The sequence below is a fragment of the Engraulis encrasicolus genome, chromosome 1 (genome assembly GCF_034702125.1).
Source record: "Engraulis encrasicolus isolate BLACKSEA-1 chromosome 1, IST_EnEncr_1.0, whole genome shotgun sequence".
NCBI classification, from domain to species: domain Eukaryota; kingdom Metazoa; phylum Chordata; class Actinopteri; order Clupeiformes; family Engraulidae; genus Engraulis; species Engraulis encrasicolus.
In genome coordinates this window covers 34196791-34214208 of record NC_085857.1, presented here as the reverse complement: position 1 = coordinate 34214208, position 17418 = coordinate 34196791, and the positions used below count along the sequence as shown (strand labels likewise).

At 43.8% G+C, this 17418-nt stretch overlaps 2 protein-coding genes across 2 annotated transcripts in view; one reads left to right on the top strand and one right to left on the bottom strand.

The window, feature by feature from the left end:
- The window catches only part of cep170ab (centrosomal protein 170Ab), a 58252-nt gene extending 53011 nt beyond the window's left edge, over positions 1 to 5241 (bottom strand). Inside the window, exons 1-3 of the mRNA XM_063208884.1 lie at positions 5155 to 5241; positions 1956 to 2142; positions 630 to 719 (exon numbers count right to left, since the gene is read on the bottom strand). Coding sequence (XP_063064954.1) covers positions 630 to 719; positions 1956 to 2060 — 195 coding nt within the window. The 5' untranslated portion in view covers positions 2061 to 2142; positions 5155 to 5241. The remainder of the gene's footprint in view (positions 1 to 629; positions 720 to 1955; positions 2143 to 5154) is intronic.
- A 4511-nt stretch (positions 5242 to 9752) lies between these two features.
- bcl11ab (BCL11 transcription factor A b) overlaps positions 9753 to 17418 on the top strand; it is a 74731-nt gene continuing 67065 nt past the window's right edge. Inside the window, exons 1-2 of the mRNA XM_063200248.1 lie at positions 9753 to 10018; positions 14336 to 14818. Coding sequence (XP_063056318.1) covers positions 9964 to 10018; positions 14336 to 14818 — 538 coding nt within the window. The 5' untranslated portion in view covers positions 9753 to 9963. The remainder of the gene's footprint in view (positions 10019 to 14335; positions 14819 to 17418) is intronic.

Here is a 17418-nt window from a genome sequence, read left to right as displayed (position 1 = left end):
TTCAGAGCCACCTTTTTGATACGCATACTGTTACCAAAATGGCAATGGTTGTCCCATCCTAAGTAACTCTTGCAAAGTAGACATTAACAGCAAACAAATGCCTGATGAAGATCCATGTCTTCATTTAATAAGGTTTATATTTTTAGAGCACAAGCGTAGTGCGCATTTCCTGCCAAAATGGTAATGACCATGTCTTCTGTTACCAAAGTAATGTCATAGCAATGTTGTTAAAGGGGCACAAGGTAGGATGACGTAGTTTGCGCGGTGCCCGTGGCATGCCTGTCTGAAAATCTACACCGTAATGAAAAAATGCTGTTCAAATAAATTCGCTGTGAAAATGTTTTTCATCACAGAATGCCAGCAGTTGATACAAATTTGAATACGGTATGTTAAAAGATTTTTCCTTCGGACAACTCAAAAAGTTGCATTCAGGGTTTTCTGACAGCGGACCGTGGAAGTGCTCGCGAGAGCCATCGTTCACTTACTAATGATTCACATACTGTAACCATCGGCCGACCAGGGACAGTGATTCATTAAACTTTTAATCCTACCTGGAGCCCCTTTAAGATGTTCTTGTGGTGTTAGAGATATAGCTTTGCTTGATTCAAGTAATACCATTTCTCACTTACTCCATTCAAGCTTCCTAGATCCTTGACTTTATGCTCATCTGTACCAGGGTCGTAGTTGATGACAGCATGCTGTTTGTCAACACTACGAGACTGTGGAAAATGGAAAGAAATTGATTAAAATGCTGAGTGGACAGACAGCGAGAGAGAGAGAGAGGGGGGAGGGGTAGTGGTGAAGAATAAGAGATGGAAAAGAAAGAACGAGACTGCAGGTTAGAGAGAGACTGTCAGATGAGTAATGACAAGTTGAAAGTGGGAGAGAGAAAGACAGAAGTGGAGGAGAAGAGCATACATAAGAGAAACAAACAGAAAAGCAAAAACCCTCGTACCACACACATGGCAATGTCATGTGCGGAGACATCACCAATAGGCCTACATTTACTTACTTAAACACATGAGACACTGTTAAAGGTGCACTGTGTAGGATTGTGGGTAGGTATTGCAACTATGCTGCTCATTGAAACTGTGCTGCCTACTGATATTTTCATGAATATTTACAAAGTAATAAACTAATATTAATTAAAATGACCAAAGTACAGTATGTTTTTCAGCTAAAAGTGTCTATTTATGGAAATTAAAAACGGTGGACCGTGGAGAAGATCCCCTTTTCATGTATGAAAAATGCCATTTTCCCAGTCATATGATGATGAATGAACACTTGGAATTTGAAGGTCATGGTAAGTATTCATGAAAAAGGTAACATCTGTGAATGGGCATCATGAATTCTGGAAATAAACTACTAAAATTATTACACAGTGCACCTTTAAATCAATAAAGGGCTCATCGATCTTAGAGAAGCAGATGCAGCCACATGCTTTCAGAAAGGTACTCTGATGCAGAGGGAATCAAACTATAATGCTACATTTTGATCCCAGAATGCATTTATGACTTAATGCACAGTAACAAATAAGCTGTTAATTCAGCAATTAGAGATCTGATATAACCCCTTAACACAGAGCCTATGTTATAACCTTACTATCACCAAAATTGTAATGTAATGTAATTGTAATCTCTGAAATGTTATAGAAATGTTGTTATGATGTAGGTCAGTATTTTCAGCAAATAGGGAATAGGCCCGCCGGCCCAGTCTGCACTAAGAGGCTACGAAAGGGATAACTGATGATACAGCGTCCAGATAGCAGAAAAATAATGCACACTGACGTGGTAACGTGGCCACGACGCAACGCTTAAGCCGAGATGTTACTGTGCGGCTGCGTCCGTCTCTACAAGTCAAATGAGGCCAACAACATCATGTTTGTGTGCATGCCAGGCAGTCTTGCATCATGGGAGTTGGAGTTTAGTAGGCCTACAGTATGTTTGTTTACGTACCTGAAGCATGAGCTCACAGTCGTCACGGCCTACAAAGATCATCTCCCGGGGCAGCCGGTGGCGGGTGCCGCCGGTGTTCACCAGGAACCAGGAAGTGAGACTCATCGCTGCGTTGCTCGGTTACAACCTCCTCCGTCGCACTGAACTTGGACCTCTCTAAGCCATTTCACTCAATGAGACATTCCGCCTGAGACAAGGACACATGAAAGTACATGACCAAATAGAATATAGACATCGGCTTCACTATAGGTATGTATATAGTGTAAAACAGTGATTTTCAACCTATAGGCCGGGGTCCACTGGTGGGCCCTGAAGGTATACCAAGTGGGCCTTGAAATAATACTCTAAAAATGATAACCACATTTTGGTGTGCGTTGCTGCTGATTTATGTGAGTTGTATTTGTAATTGGGTCAGAGGTGGGCCCCGAACATTTGTGACAAGTTGGAAAAGGTTGGGAACCCCTGGTGTAAAATATGTAATACCATGTAACATAATGTATTTGCTGTATAACATGGGTTAGGGGTTACATTATGTTTTACTATGTCTTGTTGTACAATTAAATAGGTATAGCAGTAACAACATGCACGAATATGCACACAGTTGAAACCAGAGGGATCCTTGAGCGGATGCTATATTGTAGACCGGACGCCACGGCAACTAAAGGTTGCTATAGGCACAAAGCAGAGAGATGGAAGCCTTCCATGGTTGAATCCCAAATGGTCCAAAGCAGACAACTGCTTGTGTGAACTGGCTGCATTTATACAACTACAGCTGATGGTAATTAACCTGCATCTGAAACGTGATTATCAATTAACAGGGTGCCATCAATTAACAGGGGAGCCGATTGGCGTAACAGATTTAGACAGAAATCTTAATAGGTAAATCATTTTCTGTTAAATAGGTATAGCGACAAAGTAACAACATGTAACATTGTGTAGTTGCACTGTTAGTATAGTGTACATACATTTGTCAATAACCTTATAAAACATCCATTCATTCGTCATATCATTAAATTCTTTGCCATATATTTCCTTCTCACAACCATTTGCTTTATACACACATCATATTGTACTCAAAGTAGTGTCCCTGTGCACAACCACTGTCCAGGTGCTGGTGATGTGCAGTAAAAGTAATCCAAGTAGAGTGAACCTGATGAAGTAACAGCGAAACGCGTTGTTCACCAAATAAACTTCAAGCAAAGAATACCAGTGTGCAGTGATTCATCCTTCCTTTACACATAATTTTGTATCGTTGTTTTCAGAAGTAGCCCCATAATGCATGCCGTTCCACAAGTGGAGTGCTCCAATAGTCATTGAAAAGTTAACTTCCATAGTACTACACTACTATCATAGTACAAAGCCTTTAATAATGCACACAGACTTCGTCATTGCCATTCTGGTAACAGCAAATTTATAACTGAGTGTCTTAACAGGTTACATTTTCAATTCCCAACATGAATTAGGCCTTGCAAAATAGTATTCCCATGAACTACTATCATGTGTCTGGTCTAACAATAACTGGCAGATAGTAAGGGATTCAATGCACAACATGTTGGGAGAAAGTCCACAGAATACCAGCCATTCCAGAACAAATAAGATCATTCCTCCCTCAGTCCTGGAAATAGAGTGACTCCCTGTATCAAATTATACAAACCAGCCAGGCAGAGTCACACCCAGGGAGGGACAGTTTCTTTTTTAGCTTTTGAGCGAAGGGAAGTGGGTGTCTCGGCAGCACACTCTGACCACCAGCTCTTAGGAGATGAGATGGGATGACAAGACAAGCACCGTGACAATGGACTTGACGTCTTGTATGTCATGTCAATACCGGTGCTGCCAAGTCGCTGCTTGCTGGCTAAGCAGTTCCGACCAATTGGATGCGGGCCATTCTATTCCCTGTGGTTCGACAGACAGAAACACACACAGCTGCCATCTGCAAACGCTGGACCGGCCCAGCCAAACGGACTGACATCACTGTAGCAGTATGACTAAATACTAGTAGCCTATGAAGAACACACCCTCACATTTCCAAGACTCTCTTCATTGATACTGAAGGCCCAACGTTTCTGACATCTTTAGGGCACGGAGAAGAAGCGTTGATATGTATTCCCGTGCCAAAACGTAGCGTTGCACGGCGAACCAGACACCAGGCCACGCTACATTAGAAACTCTTTCTCAAAACAAAACTGTCAAGTCATGACAGTCGAATTCAACTGTGCAACACATCTTTTGTTTGTCATCTTATTCTTGGAGCGTCTACTGAACCATCATTTCGTGTGGTGTGCGCACTATGAAGGCTGGGTCGTGCAGCACACAACCTATCACACCGGGCAGTCTTGGAAGTATGGCTTGATGATGGCTTGGCCTTAATAGTGTGCAGTCCAGCGTGAACTGCCTCTGTAGTAGCATACCACGATTCTCTGTGCCCATTCCTGCCTTGGATGGATCACATCCTCTCAGGTCTGATAGGAAGTGATAGGGATGAGCCAATTGACCCATTTTGAATACGCGTAAGATAAGATAAGCTTTGTGCGTAAAATTGTTATTCAAAATTAATACAGACCCCAAATTCAATACGCGACTGATGTCAACGTGCACCAACCTAATGTCAATCTAATCGCCTGCATCCTGTCAGCACAGTAGCCTATGTAGCCTATTGACACTCCGTTAACGGCACAGACGTAATGTCAACATTGCAACACAATAACAAGCTTCATTTCCAGATGGTTCCGTCTAAGCACCGTCAGAAATGTAGGCCTATGTCAATAATCTATGTGTAGGGTCTCCATATCCGGAAAATACATGTTAGGCTGTACAGTCTCGAGCAAAACGCTTACCCAATATTTACATCCTTTCGTTTCGGCCACTGTGTGAGAGGATGCTCGGAAGGCGTCTCTGGTTATATCTCGTATTCCGGTCCACAACAAATGCACACCCTACCCGTACACTATTTTCAACACCCGTGCTGTTGGGTAGGCTACAGCAACACACCCACAACAGTGCTGCCAATAACCTATGCATAAGATAAGTACCATGGGTAATTTGTTTCCGAGTCATGCCGAGGCCGTGTGATACAGAAAGAGGCGAACATGGCTAATTAAGCATCCTTGTGATTCTTGACACATTTCTAGTGCAATTGACGACCAGAATACACATATCTGCATATTGTCACTGTCTACAGAAACGTGCGCGTAATACTTACCGTTTTAGTGTTCCTTGGCGTTTTTTGCGACAGAGACACACAAAAAATATCCCCGGTGTGGCTTTCTGCATATATCATCGCTCGCTGCCCAACCCATGTCTGTGCTGCAATAGCTTTCTTCAGCCACAGAGTGGCGCTGTAGTGGTGCCATCATCAGGGAAGATATTTGCGTATTATGCAATAAGGTACTACCATGGGGGTTCCCCATATTCTTTCTTTTACTACTGTCTTTGTCTCAAAACAATAATATCAGGCAAATGATTTAAAACAGCTAGATAAAATGATGTTACCCATCATCCTTCCTTTCAGATGTGTTTAACTCACATATTGAAATAAGCAATACAGACACTGTGGCTTTATGGAATAGAAAAAGGGACATTTTGTTCGAAAGGGAAAGGTTTTACCTTGCCGTGTGACTAAGATTTAGACATAGACTTCATTATTGTCCATTAAACTTACATGCAATGATTTTTTTTTGCTTTGGTGGTGGCACAAAGACACACAAGACAAACACACATCACAAGAATCAAAAAAGAATAACATATATGTAGATAATAAGATAAAAGATAAAACCTGTGGAGTAAAATTAAATCCCATTACTCTATCCATGTCACTCATTTGAATATTAAAAGCTATTTAAAATTTACCATATTACTGCTAAGAGGAGCACACAGAGCTTTTTACGCTGAGTTACGATGCACTGTGTTACTGTATAAAATTTAAAATTAATAGAATACTACTGCTAAAAGACTATTTAGGAGCACATAGAGCTTATCTACTCTCTGTTACATTAACCAGTGTCTCGTTTAGAATAGCCACAGCTGATGGTACAAATGACCACTTATAGCCATTCTTCCTTGCCATTGGGATTTTAACCCTATTCAGACTGGGCTTTTTTGGCATTCCTGGGCCTGGGGGGGGGGGCTCTTTTGACACCCCCCCCCCCCCCCCCCCCATAACTCATGAACGGAATACGGAAGACGGTATGACCACCAAACTTTAGGGAGATGATCTACATATGGACATCTATGAATGACATCATTTTTGTGTCATTATCTGGTATTATAACGTCATTATGACATCATTTGATTATAATGCCCAAAATCTCGCCAGAATGTATTTTCCATCAAATTTAGGTAATGCACTTAAATTTTAATGATTATATGCTTCAGACCATTTTAATGCTCACAAAGCTGTCTGATGCTAATGGAAATAACACAAAAATATGAAAAAGGAACAATAATGACACTTAGATCAGTGATTTTCAGTCAGACATACCTGTCAGAAAACCGTTGCCATGGCAACGGCAAAAATGATAAACATAATCTTTTGGTACTAAACTGTAGCCAACTAAATTTTAGGAAAAGTCACCAAGTTTCGTAGTCATAGCTTAAGTCGTTAAGGAATTATACGACATCAAAGTTGGTGCGGGCACTTTTAGCCGTGGTCAAAATGATCTGTAACAGTTCAATCTCAACATTAGAATGAGAGACAGGTGATTGAAGTGACTTTGAATGTGGCTGGTTGTTGGTGACAGACGGACTGGTTTGACTTATTTAGAAACTGCTGATCTACTGGGATATTGAATTGAAAACTTTATTACAGACTCAGAATGTCCCATATAAAACACATAAAAAACATGACAAAAAAACTCATAAGAAACAGACAGGTAGGCTACATCACAAACACCAGATCATTAGGATAGACATCTATACCAGTGCGTCCACAATACAGAGAAATATCTTGTATCACTGCCTGGTATCAGAAAAGTGCAGATATCCACACTCAACCATCTCCAGGGTTATAGATGATGGGTCGTAAAAGAAGAAGCATCCAAAGAGTTCAGTCAGAGAGAGTAGAGAGAGAGAGGTTCCATTGGCCCATTGTTTCCGGGTTCTATTATTGCAAGGGGGAGCTGGGGCGGGGTCCCCTTTAGGCAGACCTAGGTAGACCTAAGGACTGTTCTATTCAAAGGAGTATTATGACACGCTCCTTTAGGCAGACCGGAACCTGGTCACGTTAGGTGCCCATAGAAACAATGGCATATCTCTTTATACTTAAAGAATCTCTGATTCAGTGGCTGAAAATGCCTTGTCGAAGCCAGAGGTCCGAGGACAGAGGCCGGATTATTTTGACCTGATAGAAAGACAATAGTTAGCTCTGCTGTGGCCAACCGGTGGGGCACTCGCCTGCCATGTGGCTGACCCGGGTTCGATTCCTGGCCCGGGTCCTGTGCCGACCCCTCCTCGTCTCTCCCAATTCGCTCCCTGTCCACCTCTCACGCTGTCCTGTCAAATAGTCATAAAAAGAGCACAAAAAAGACAGACGGACAATAGTTAGTAACACAAATAATTATTTGAAACAACCAAGGTATGCAAAAGAGCATCTCTGTACCTTGAGGCAAATGGGCTGCCGCAGCAGAAGAACACACTGGGTGCCACTTCTGTCAGCTAAGAACAGGAAACTGAAGCTGCAATTTGCACAGGCTCACCAAAATTGGACAATAGAATTCAGAAAAAAAACCTTGCCTAGTGTGAGTCTTGATTTCTGCTGCCACACTGGCATGGTAGGGTCAGTATTTGGTGTGAACAATGTGAAAACATGGATACATCCTACCTTGCATTACATTACATTACATTTGACTGACTTTATCCAAAGCGACTTACAGTTATGGGTATTGGTTACAGTCCCTGGAGCAGTGTGGGGTTAGGTCCCTTGCACAGGGGCACATCAGCCATTGAGTGAAATAGGGAGTAGAAGGGTGGTATTTGAACCTGCAAGCCTCTGATCTAAAGTCCATCTCTAACCACTAGGCCACGGCTGCCCCAAAATTGTAATAAATTGCTCAGGCTGGTGATATTATGGTGTAGGGATATTTTCCACAATTTGCCCCCCTTGAACCAATTGATCTCTGTTGGAATGCCACAACCTACCAGAGTATTGCTGCAGGCAATTCTGAAGGCAAAGTGTCCACCATGCAGGGAAGATGTACCGAATAAAGTGGCCGGTGAGCGCAGTTTAACAATAGATATACGTTTTGGCCAGCATGAAAGGCCATTTCTAAACGACCTTTTAAGTCAGTCAGCCAGATGTAGGCCTATTTCTACTAGGGTAACGTTTCTTTCTCTGCTGCTGAAATGCAATTACATTTTCCTATCGGTAGATGGCCCCACAAAACCACTGATGTGTAATATTCATAGACAACGATTTGCGTATTTTTGACAGCAGATGGCGTGTTTTTTCAAATAACCCTCTCGCTGGCTGTGGGTTACCTATGGAGTCGACAACTGGCTTCTGATCTGAAATAGCCTACTGTCACAAGTTTTGATATTTGACTATGAAATTAAAATAGGCCTACCCAAAGTCTGGAATTTTGGTTCTAAATGTTTTAAAATCTAAAAGTTTTAATGCCGTGTGTATCCAGTGTTGGGCTATTTGACCTTGGAGATTGCACAGGAAAAATACATTCCAGGTGTGATGAGGAATCGTGAAAAATACTACAAAACTCTACCATGCTTGATTATTACTTGACTATTTTGACATGGTCAAGTGTATAATCCCTGCCTACACATTACAAACCATGTAAACCAAGGAAGAGAGAACATTTGTGCTAAGCGGTTTGTTGACTAATTACAACCCCTTCTGTGTTTGGGGTCAAATTCAGGCTTTACGCACAATTGAATCGAATTGGAGAGGAACAATAAGGAGTTAAACAGTTAACAAACGTCGAAGTTGTCACTATACATTATTATGCCTCGTCCGATTCTTGTGCGCAATTATGAATCTATTTTTGCGTAATAGGCCTATTTGGGTTTTTTTTTCGCGATGTAAGTGATGTGATCAAATCCCTGAAGTTTCACTAAAATGTTTTACATATCACTAAAATGTCTTAGTGTCTGAAGATGGTTTTCACTGCAATCATTTCAATACGCATACAAAATCATAATTACTATAGGATGTGTAACCAGCTCAACTGAAGTGCGTTTCCTTCTCACCTTGAGCCATAGTGCTTCTGTGATATTGTGGGCTTGTGCATTTATGTTGAGTGTTTTAAATCTGATCTTGCAACATGAACCTCAAGGTGCTGAGGGGAGCAGTAGTATGGTATGGGGGCGGCATTTCTTCTCATTTTGCCGCGCTTTGACCATAATCTGTGTCCAAGATAAGGAGAAAGAGTGGCAGCCAATTTCCTACAGAAGTAACCCTCTCTGAACCTATGTCAATAATTGCTTGCTCTACCCACTCCCCCTCTCCCTTCTCTCTCTCTGTATGTCTTTTCTCAACAATCCCCCCAAGCCCAGTCAACCAACCCCCCACGTCTGATCCCTCCAACCATTGGCTTCCCAGGGTCTATTTTTCATAAGCAGAGCATAATGACCGTCCATTGGTTTCACTCTTCCAACACACCCACCCCCCCTTCTTTGCCCCCACCGTCCTGCCCCTGTCGTGCCGTGCGCGTCTGTGTCCATCTATCTCCTGACGTTCAAGTTCGCTGGAACGTCACGTCCGCACTTGAACTTGCAGGCTTCTGCTCAGGGGGGGCTGCTCTTGCCACCCTTCTCCGGCGCTCTGTCTCTCACTTTCTTTCGGAAGGAAAAGCCATGAAGTCCGCTGCGCCGCGTGTTTGGTGCGCGCCTCCCTGGTCCGACCTGTGATTACTAATTTCTACACTTTTTTGGCGACTCCAACACCTGGATGTATTACTGGACACCGATGAAGACGTTTTCGTTATTATTCCCCGGAGCCTACCGCGTAAAGACTTTTTTGGCATTCCCAATGTGATCCAAGCTGAAGGCTCCACTTCTAACCATGTCTCGCCGCAAGCAGGGCAAACCGCAGCACCTAAGCAAGCGGGAGTTTTCGCGTAAGTTGTATGTGGGGATTTCTTCTCCCCCATTGTAAATGATTGTATGTTTTCCCCACATCTGTCGACAACCCATGGCTCACGGGAAAACGTAAAACACGCTACGAGCAAGAAAGCACTCTTATTTTTGGTTCACCGTTCCAGCTCCGGACACGCGACTCCGTGGGTGCTCCTCTCTGTGGGCTGAGCAATATTGCGTGGAGTGGCGATACAGCCCACCTTTTCAGTTAAATGCCTCGTGTTGGTTCAGGTTATGTTCGAGATGATTCGCAGTTGTTGTGGTTAAACGTGCAATATTTGCAACCAAGGTTTCGCGTCTTCTTATTTCAGAATGAATGGATATGCACAGAATGGGAATTGCGCAGCGGACTACTAGACGTAGTAGCACTTGCGTTGGATGGCAAATTCAAGTGAAGGCTACTTGTGATGCCCTTATCAGGGTTAGGTTACACCGATGCGTTTTGTCTTTGCTGTGTGCTTTTTAAACGGGGGAGATTGTGAGTGTAGTCAAGTTTCGTGCCACTTTCGCATTTCTTCTGCACAATAAATAGGTTATTGACCACGAGTGAACAATATCCACAAGCAATGCAGCGATTCCTGTTCCTTGCAGATCAGCTTTAACAGACCCTACATACATGTGTTGTTTTTAAATGGCTCGTAACTTCATGCACGGGAAAGCTTGGGTGGCTTCTGGTGGATATGGACTACTTGTGTCTCTGAGATAGATAGCCTATCGGCCAAGTTTGGTTTGCTCCTCTAGCCTAATTGTGATTTCACCGGTAGCGTTTCTTCGAGTTGTTTTTCTTCTGCTGAAAACACACAACAACACACTACCTTGCAACCACACGGCAAGCTCGTCGAGACCACTTTAGTCGTGGGTTGCATCACGCTCTTTGCCAGAAAAATCAGTCTCGTCTCAACAGACCTGACCGCTTCTTGGCGTGTTTCCATGGAACGCCATGCAATGTAAGCAGTTAAATGGCACTGAAAATCATGCAAAAGCAATGCACTGTGATTCGGATCAGTTCTTGTTTAATGAAAGAGATCTGGCAACGCTACGTTGTCCCCCCGGTAGGTTACTACTACGAGTCGCGTTTACACAAATGCGATCGGCAGGGGGCAGACACTTGTGAAGACACCGTATGGCTGTGTGTGAACTTGAACTTGATACATGCGTCTTTTTAGACACCATCTGTTCTTCGGTTCCTCCTATGGCTAGTGGAGGTTTTATTAAAACGCCGTGCAAAAATAATGATGGACCAGAATAGCTGCCATTGAACAACACGTGCAGTGCGTAAACAGACAGGCTGCCGGCTGGAACCATGCGCAACAGACATTTCATAGTGTATACTCCCTTATCCTTCTTAGGCTAAGAAGCAGTCTGGGAAAACGTGTCAATTGTCTGAAAGGGACTAGACTAATGTTCTTAGAAACACTTAGCCAAAACAGATTATTATATAGACTAAGCCAATGGCTGTCCAGTAACAACACATGGACATATTAGGCTGCACAAGCCAACTCCAAAAGACCATGGTCATAACGCACAAAAATACACGAAGTCCTTTTTAAAGTTTAACTTAGCATGTTCTTTACCAACCGCCATGGGACTGTTTACAAAGCCAATCTGCTGCGCTGGGTTTACTGGGTTTATGGCTGTCCACTGCGTGCCACAGAATGTTTACATTCGCTGGGGGGGTTGAACTGAAAGGTGAACCTGGCTATAACCCCATCTGTGTGTGCACATCTAGAGTGGCTTACTTTACTGAAGATAGGCCTTTCCCTAGAAACGGAAACTGCTCCGTTCTTATTAATACCGTCAAATGCGCTGGAATGTCGCGCGCGGTGGGCCCCCACCCTCGCTCACTCCTCCACCGCCTTCGCCTTGTCTCTCTCTTTCTCTCTGCCCCCCTCAGGCCGACCCGACACGGAATCAAGGGCAACCCAGCACCGGCGGCAAAAAGAATTACCCGTTATCTCGATATCCCAGTTTGGGAGTGCACAAGATGTCGTTCTGATTGCTCTTTCTCTGCGCTGTCTGTCTGTTTCAGCTCCTGTGGGACCTACCCCACATACGCCCCTCAATATCTAACCTCAGTAGTTCAGAAGATCCCAACACTTTTAACTAAATGGGTTCCCAATCATCTTGAAGTCAAATTAAAATCTATTTTTTGATTCTCTGAGGTGTTAAGTTCATTAAAAACGTGAGATTGGCTGCGTGATAAAGAGGGTCAAGCAAGCTACTTAACTCTGCACTGAGAGTGAGCAACCCTGACTCTTCTCTCATACACTGGGCAGCCACCTTTTCTTTTCTTTCTTTCTTTCTTTCTTTCTTTCTTTCTTTCTTTCTTTCTTTCTTTCTTTCTTTCTTTCAACACTCCTCTGACTGGTTACTTGGGTTATATCGATGGATTTACTGAATGCCATTGCCATTTGCATATTCAGATAGCCTTCTGTTACTGCTCCATCTTGAGAATACATCCACTGACTTCTACCCAGCAATACATGTTTTGAGAGGCCGAGGGGAAACTTGTTGTCAAGTGCTCAACTATCACATACAGTATATCACGAAAGTGAATACACCCCTCACAGTTTTGCAGATGTTTGAGTATATCTTTTCATAGGAAAGCATTACAGAAATGTAACTTTGACACAATGATTAGTGACCTTTTAACAACATATTTAACCGCTTAAATTTCTTGTTCACTCAGAAAAAAACAAAATACAGCCATTAATGTTTGAACATGTACTCACAAAAGTGAGTACACCCCAGATTAAAATCCGGTAGAGAAGGGGCTATGTTGGCTCAAATCGTCTCGAAATGAAACGAAATGAAAAGGGATGACAAGGGAGGTCATCAGTGTGGGTTTCAACCTTTCTTTGCATTGAACTTTTAAATTTTGAGTCTGCATCTGGCTTAAATAGATTGGTGTGAGATTTGAATGCAATCCTATGGAGAATATCATGATCTGCTTCAGTAGTCACAGTGCATGTTGACATGCATGTTTCTTTTAGGTGTATTTCAGATTGCCAATGTTGACAGCATTCATGCATCCCCAAACCATGTCAGTCCCACTACCATGCTTGGCTTATGAGAGGATACACCTTTTTTGTACAACTCACTTGTTTACCACCACACATGCTTGACACCATCTAAAGCAAATTTGTTTATCTTTGTCTCTTCAGATAACACAACATGGTTCCAGTGATCCATATCCTTGGTCTGTTCATCTCTCTTGAGACCAAGATAAACAAATTTGCTTTAGATGGTGTCAAGCATGTGTGGTGGTAAACAAGTGAGTTGCACAAAAAAGGTGTATCCTCTCATAAGCCAAGCATGGTAGTGGGACTGACATGGTTTGGGGATGCATGAATGCTGTCAACATTGGCAATCTGAAATACACCTAAAAGAAACATACATGTCAACATGCACTGTGACTACTGAAGCAGATCATGATATTCTCCATAGGATTGCATTCAAATCTCACACCAATATATTTAAGCCAAATGCAGACTCAAAATGTAAAAGTTCAATGCAAAGAAAGGTTGAAACGCACACTGATGACCTCCCTTGTCATCCCTTTTCATTTCGTTTCATTTCGAGACGATTCGAGCCAACATAGCCCCTTCTCTACCGGATTTTAATCTGGGGGTGTACTCACTTTTGTGAGTACATGTTCAAACATTAATGGCTGTATTTTGTTTTTTTCTGAGTGAACAAGAAATTTAAGTGGTTAAATATGTTGTTAAAAGGTCACTAATCATTGTGTCAAAGTTACATTTCTGTAATGCTTTCCTATGAAAAGATATACTCAAACATCTGCAAAACTGTGAGGGGTGTATTCACTTTCGTGATATACTGTACAAGTATCCAAACAGTATCCTTAAACTTTTATTTAAAAAACAAATTGCATGGAGAGTTGATACATTCAATTTTCTTGATCTACTCCTCCCGTCCTCCTGTCTTGGACGGCACTACTTCTACTACTTATAACACCTACCTCATCATCATAGGCCTTAATCAGGGGATATGTATGTGTGACTGAAAATTGACTGTATTATATTACATTACACTTAGCTGGCGCTTTAATCCAAAGCAATTTACAGTCATTAGTACAGGGTATTGGCTACAGTCCCTGGAGCAGTGTGGGGTTAGGCGACTTGCACAAGGGCACAGCCATGGGTAGGTGGTGGAAGGGTGGGATTCGAGCTGGCAAACCTCTGAACTAAACCCCATCTCCTTAACCAGTAGATCACGGCCACCCATGTGACTATATGTATGAAACTTACATTCTCTCCTCTCCTCCTCTACTCCTCCAGCTGAGCCTGTGACGGCGGACCTCTCCCTCCCCGAGGACTCGCAGGACGGTGGGCCCCGTCTCCTCTCCGCGCCGGCCTCCTCCACCACCTCCTCCTCCTCCTCCTCTTCCTCCTCGTCGCCTAAAGGCCAGCCAGATCTCCTCACCTGTGGCCAATGTCACTCGCGTTTCCCGCTGTCCGACATACTGCTGTTTATCGAGCACAAGCGCAGGCAGTGCCAAGGACGCCTATGCCGTGACGGCAATAACAAGGACCCCGATAACAATAATAGGCCCTCGTCGCCGCTGCCGCTGCCGAGGGACAGCCAATCCCAGACCTCGTGTCTCGCGCAGGGACGTGCCAACTCCGTCACCCCTGGACGCAGGGGGCGGCACCCGGTGGAGGTGGCCGTCCAGGCGACGACGCAGCATCAGGACCACCATGGCAGGGACAGCCTGGCCACGGCCTCCCCTGGAATATGCCCCAAGCAGGAGAACATCACAGGTAAGATTGAACATTCGTGGCCCTGCCGTGGCCAACTGGTAGGGCACTCGCCTGCCATGCGGCTTGCCCGGGTTCGATTCCAAGCCCGGGTCCTTTGCCGTCCCCTCCCCATCTCTCTCTCCCCACCCGCTTCCTGTCACCACCTTCACTGTCCTGTCATAAATACAGTCCAAAAGACCAAAAAAATATCTTTAAAAAAAGAGAGATGGGCTTTAGATCAGAGGGTTGCAGGTTCAAATCCCACCCTTACCTCTCCTTACAGCACTCATGCAGTCCAGAGGTGTCAAAAGTAAAAGTAAAAATAAAGAAACACAATTTCTGTCCAACACAGCTAACTTATCTGAGTAACCAGTACCACCAGTGTACTTGTCTTGTGACCAGCTACCTCTACGCTGGCTGGTTCAAATTTTTGGTTGGTTCTTGTTATTAGGTTTTTAGTGTTATTCTCAGTAAGAGCACAGTCTGTCCACCTCATTAAGTACAATGGATTAATTGGTGTAACAACTACGTAATATCATGTGCTAGCGTTGTATAACTACACCACACATTTACTTTTACTTTTACCTTTGACGCCTCTGATAGAGATGAACAAGAAATATCCGTACACTGTGAAGCTGCCTTGCTGTGATTTATTTTCTGTTCCTCGACACAACGTGTCAGTATCAATCATGACACAGTTCCTCATCAGGTGTACACGCCCATATCCAGCATCCATGACAACTGTTTGTCTTGGGATGAACGTAGGTACATCTTGCGCACTTCACTGTTTTTTTTGAAAGGGCATACATCAAGACATGAAACCACCAGCCGTGGATGGATGGGAATGTTTGTGTTTGCTGGGTGTGCGTGGATGTGAGTGTATTACCAGTGTGTATGCTGTGGGTTGTGAGGGGGAACACGTGAAGACATGATTTTCTTTTTTTGTTGTTGTTGAGTATGGTGAGGTGCTTTGGAGATGTGAGTGGCATAGTACTGTACAGTTGTGGAGTGGATGGGCCGCTGCTTGAGTAAGGGAGTGTGTGTGTGTGTGTGTGTGTGTGTTGGTGTGTGTACGTGCGCGCGTGCATGCCTGCGTGCGTACGTGCGTGTGTTTTGTTGACCTTTAGCGTTTAGCGTTACTGTGACGGTTCTATATTTTTATAAAGGAGAGAGTTTAGAACACACATTGCCTGCTGTGGGTGACTGCAAAATAAACACAAACACACAGCAGCATGCACAAACAAATTCTCAGGATAATTTCAATGTCCCATCATTGACAAAGAAGACCTCTACTGTAGTGAGGGCTGTTGGCATTACTAATGACAAGAGAAAGAGGTCCTGGCTGAAACGATATTCCGCGGTTGGCTTCTGACGTCAAAGAAGGGGCTTGGTTGTGGTTGAGGTGTGGTTGTTGTAAAGCCCAAAAAAGGGGGTGCCCCCCCGCCCCCAGCCTATACTGTGCGTCCTCGGCCCCCACGTTTAGGGTGTTATTGGTCCTTGGTAGCCAGAAGGGTGGATCTGAAGAAATACGAGTCCTCTTGTCTCTCTTCACATGGAATACATTTGTAAAGGAAGGATTTTTTTGAGCGTGTGAACTTGGAGTGGTGGCCTGTAGGCGTCCGAGTTGTGCTGTGTCGAGCTGTAGGCCTACCAGAAAAGCGCCAGTAGAAAAGAGGCACATGTGTACTGTATGCTGGTCTGGGCTGGTCCTTTAACTTTCCTTAGCCGTTCCAGTAACCAACAACAACAGTTTTTATTTCTCCCAGATAGTTCCTCCTAGATGTTGTTACTGGACACTGGCTGTAGGTCTGCAATTGTAATTTGACAAATGTATGAATTCCTCATAGAAGGATAGTGTGTGCGTGCGTGTGTGGGTGTGTGTGTGTGTGTGTGTGTGAGAGAGAGAGAGAGAGAGAGAGAGAGAGAGAGACAGAGAGACAGAGAGAGAGAGAGAGAGACAGAGACAGAGAGAGACAGAGACAAAGAGACAAAAAAGAAAGAGACAGTGACAGAGAGAGAGACAGAGAGGTGTCGTGTCAATGTGGATATTTTTTTCGCCTCCTCAACCATCTCTCTTTTCGTGACTCCTCAGCACCTCTTCCTTTGAGAGGAAGAGAAACACATTGGGAGTGGAGTGGGAAAGAAAGAGAGACAAGAAAGTGGGAACGAAAGACTGTTAGCAGTTTAGAGGAGCGAGGGAGGGAGAGATGTAGAAAGAGAGAGTTCAGAGAGAGAGAGAGCTCAGAGAGAGAGAGAGAGAGAGAGAGAGAGAGAGAGAGAGAGACAAGGAGGGGGAAGTGTTAACAGCTTAGAGGAGTGTAAAAGAGAAGGGAAGAGTGAAGAGAACGAGAGCGGGAGAGAGAAAGAGGGAAAGAGAGAAATAGGCAAGGAGGGAAAGTGTTAACAGCTTATATAAGGGTAGAGTGGAGAGAAGGAGAGCTGGAGAGAGACAGAGAGAGAGAGAGAGAGAGAGAGAGAGAGAGAGAGAGAGAGAGAGAGAGAGAGAGAGAGAGAGAGCGAGAGCGAGACAGAAACAGAAACAGAGTTCAGAGGAGAGGAGAGGAGAGAAAAACGACATCCCTCCCGACCACAAAATAAGAAGAAATATCTCTTGGCCCGTT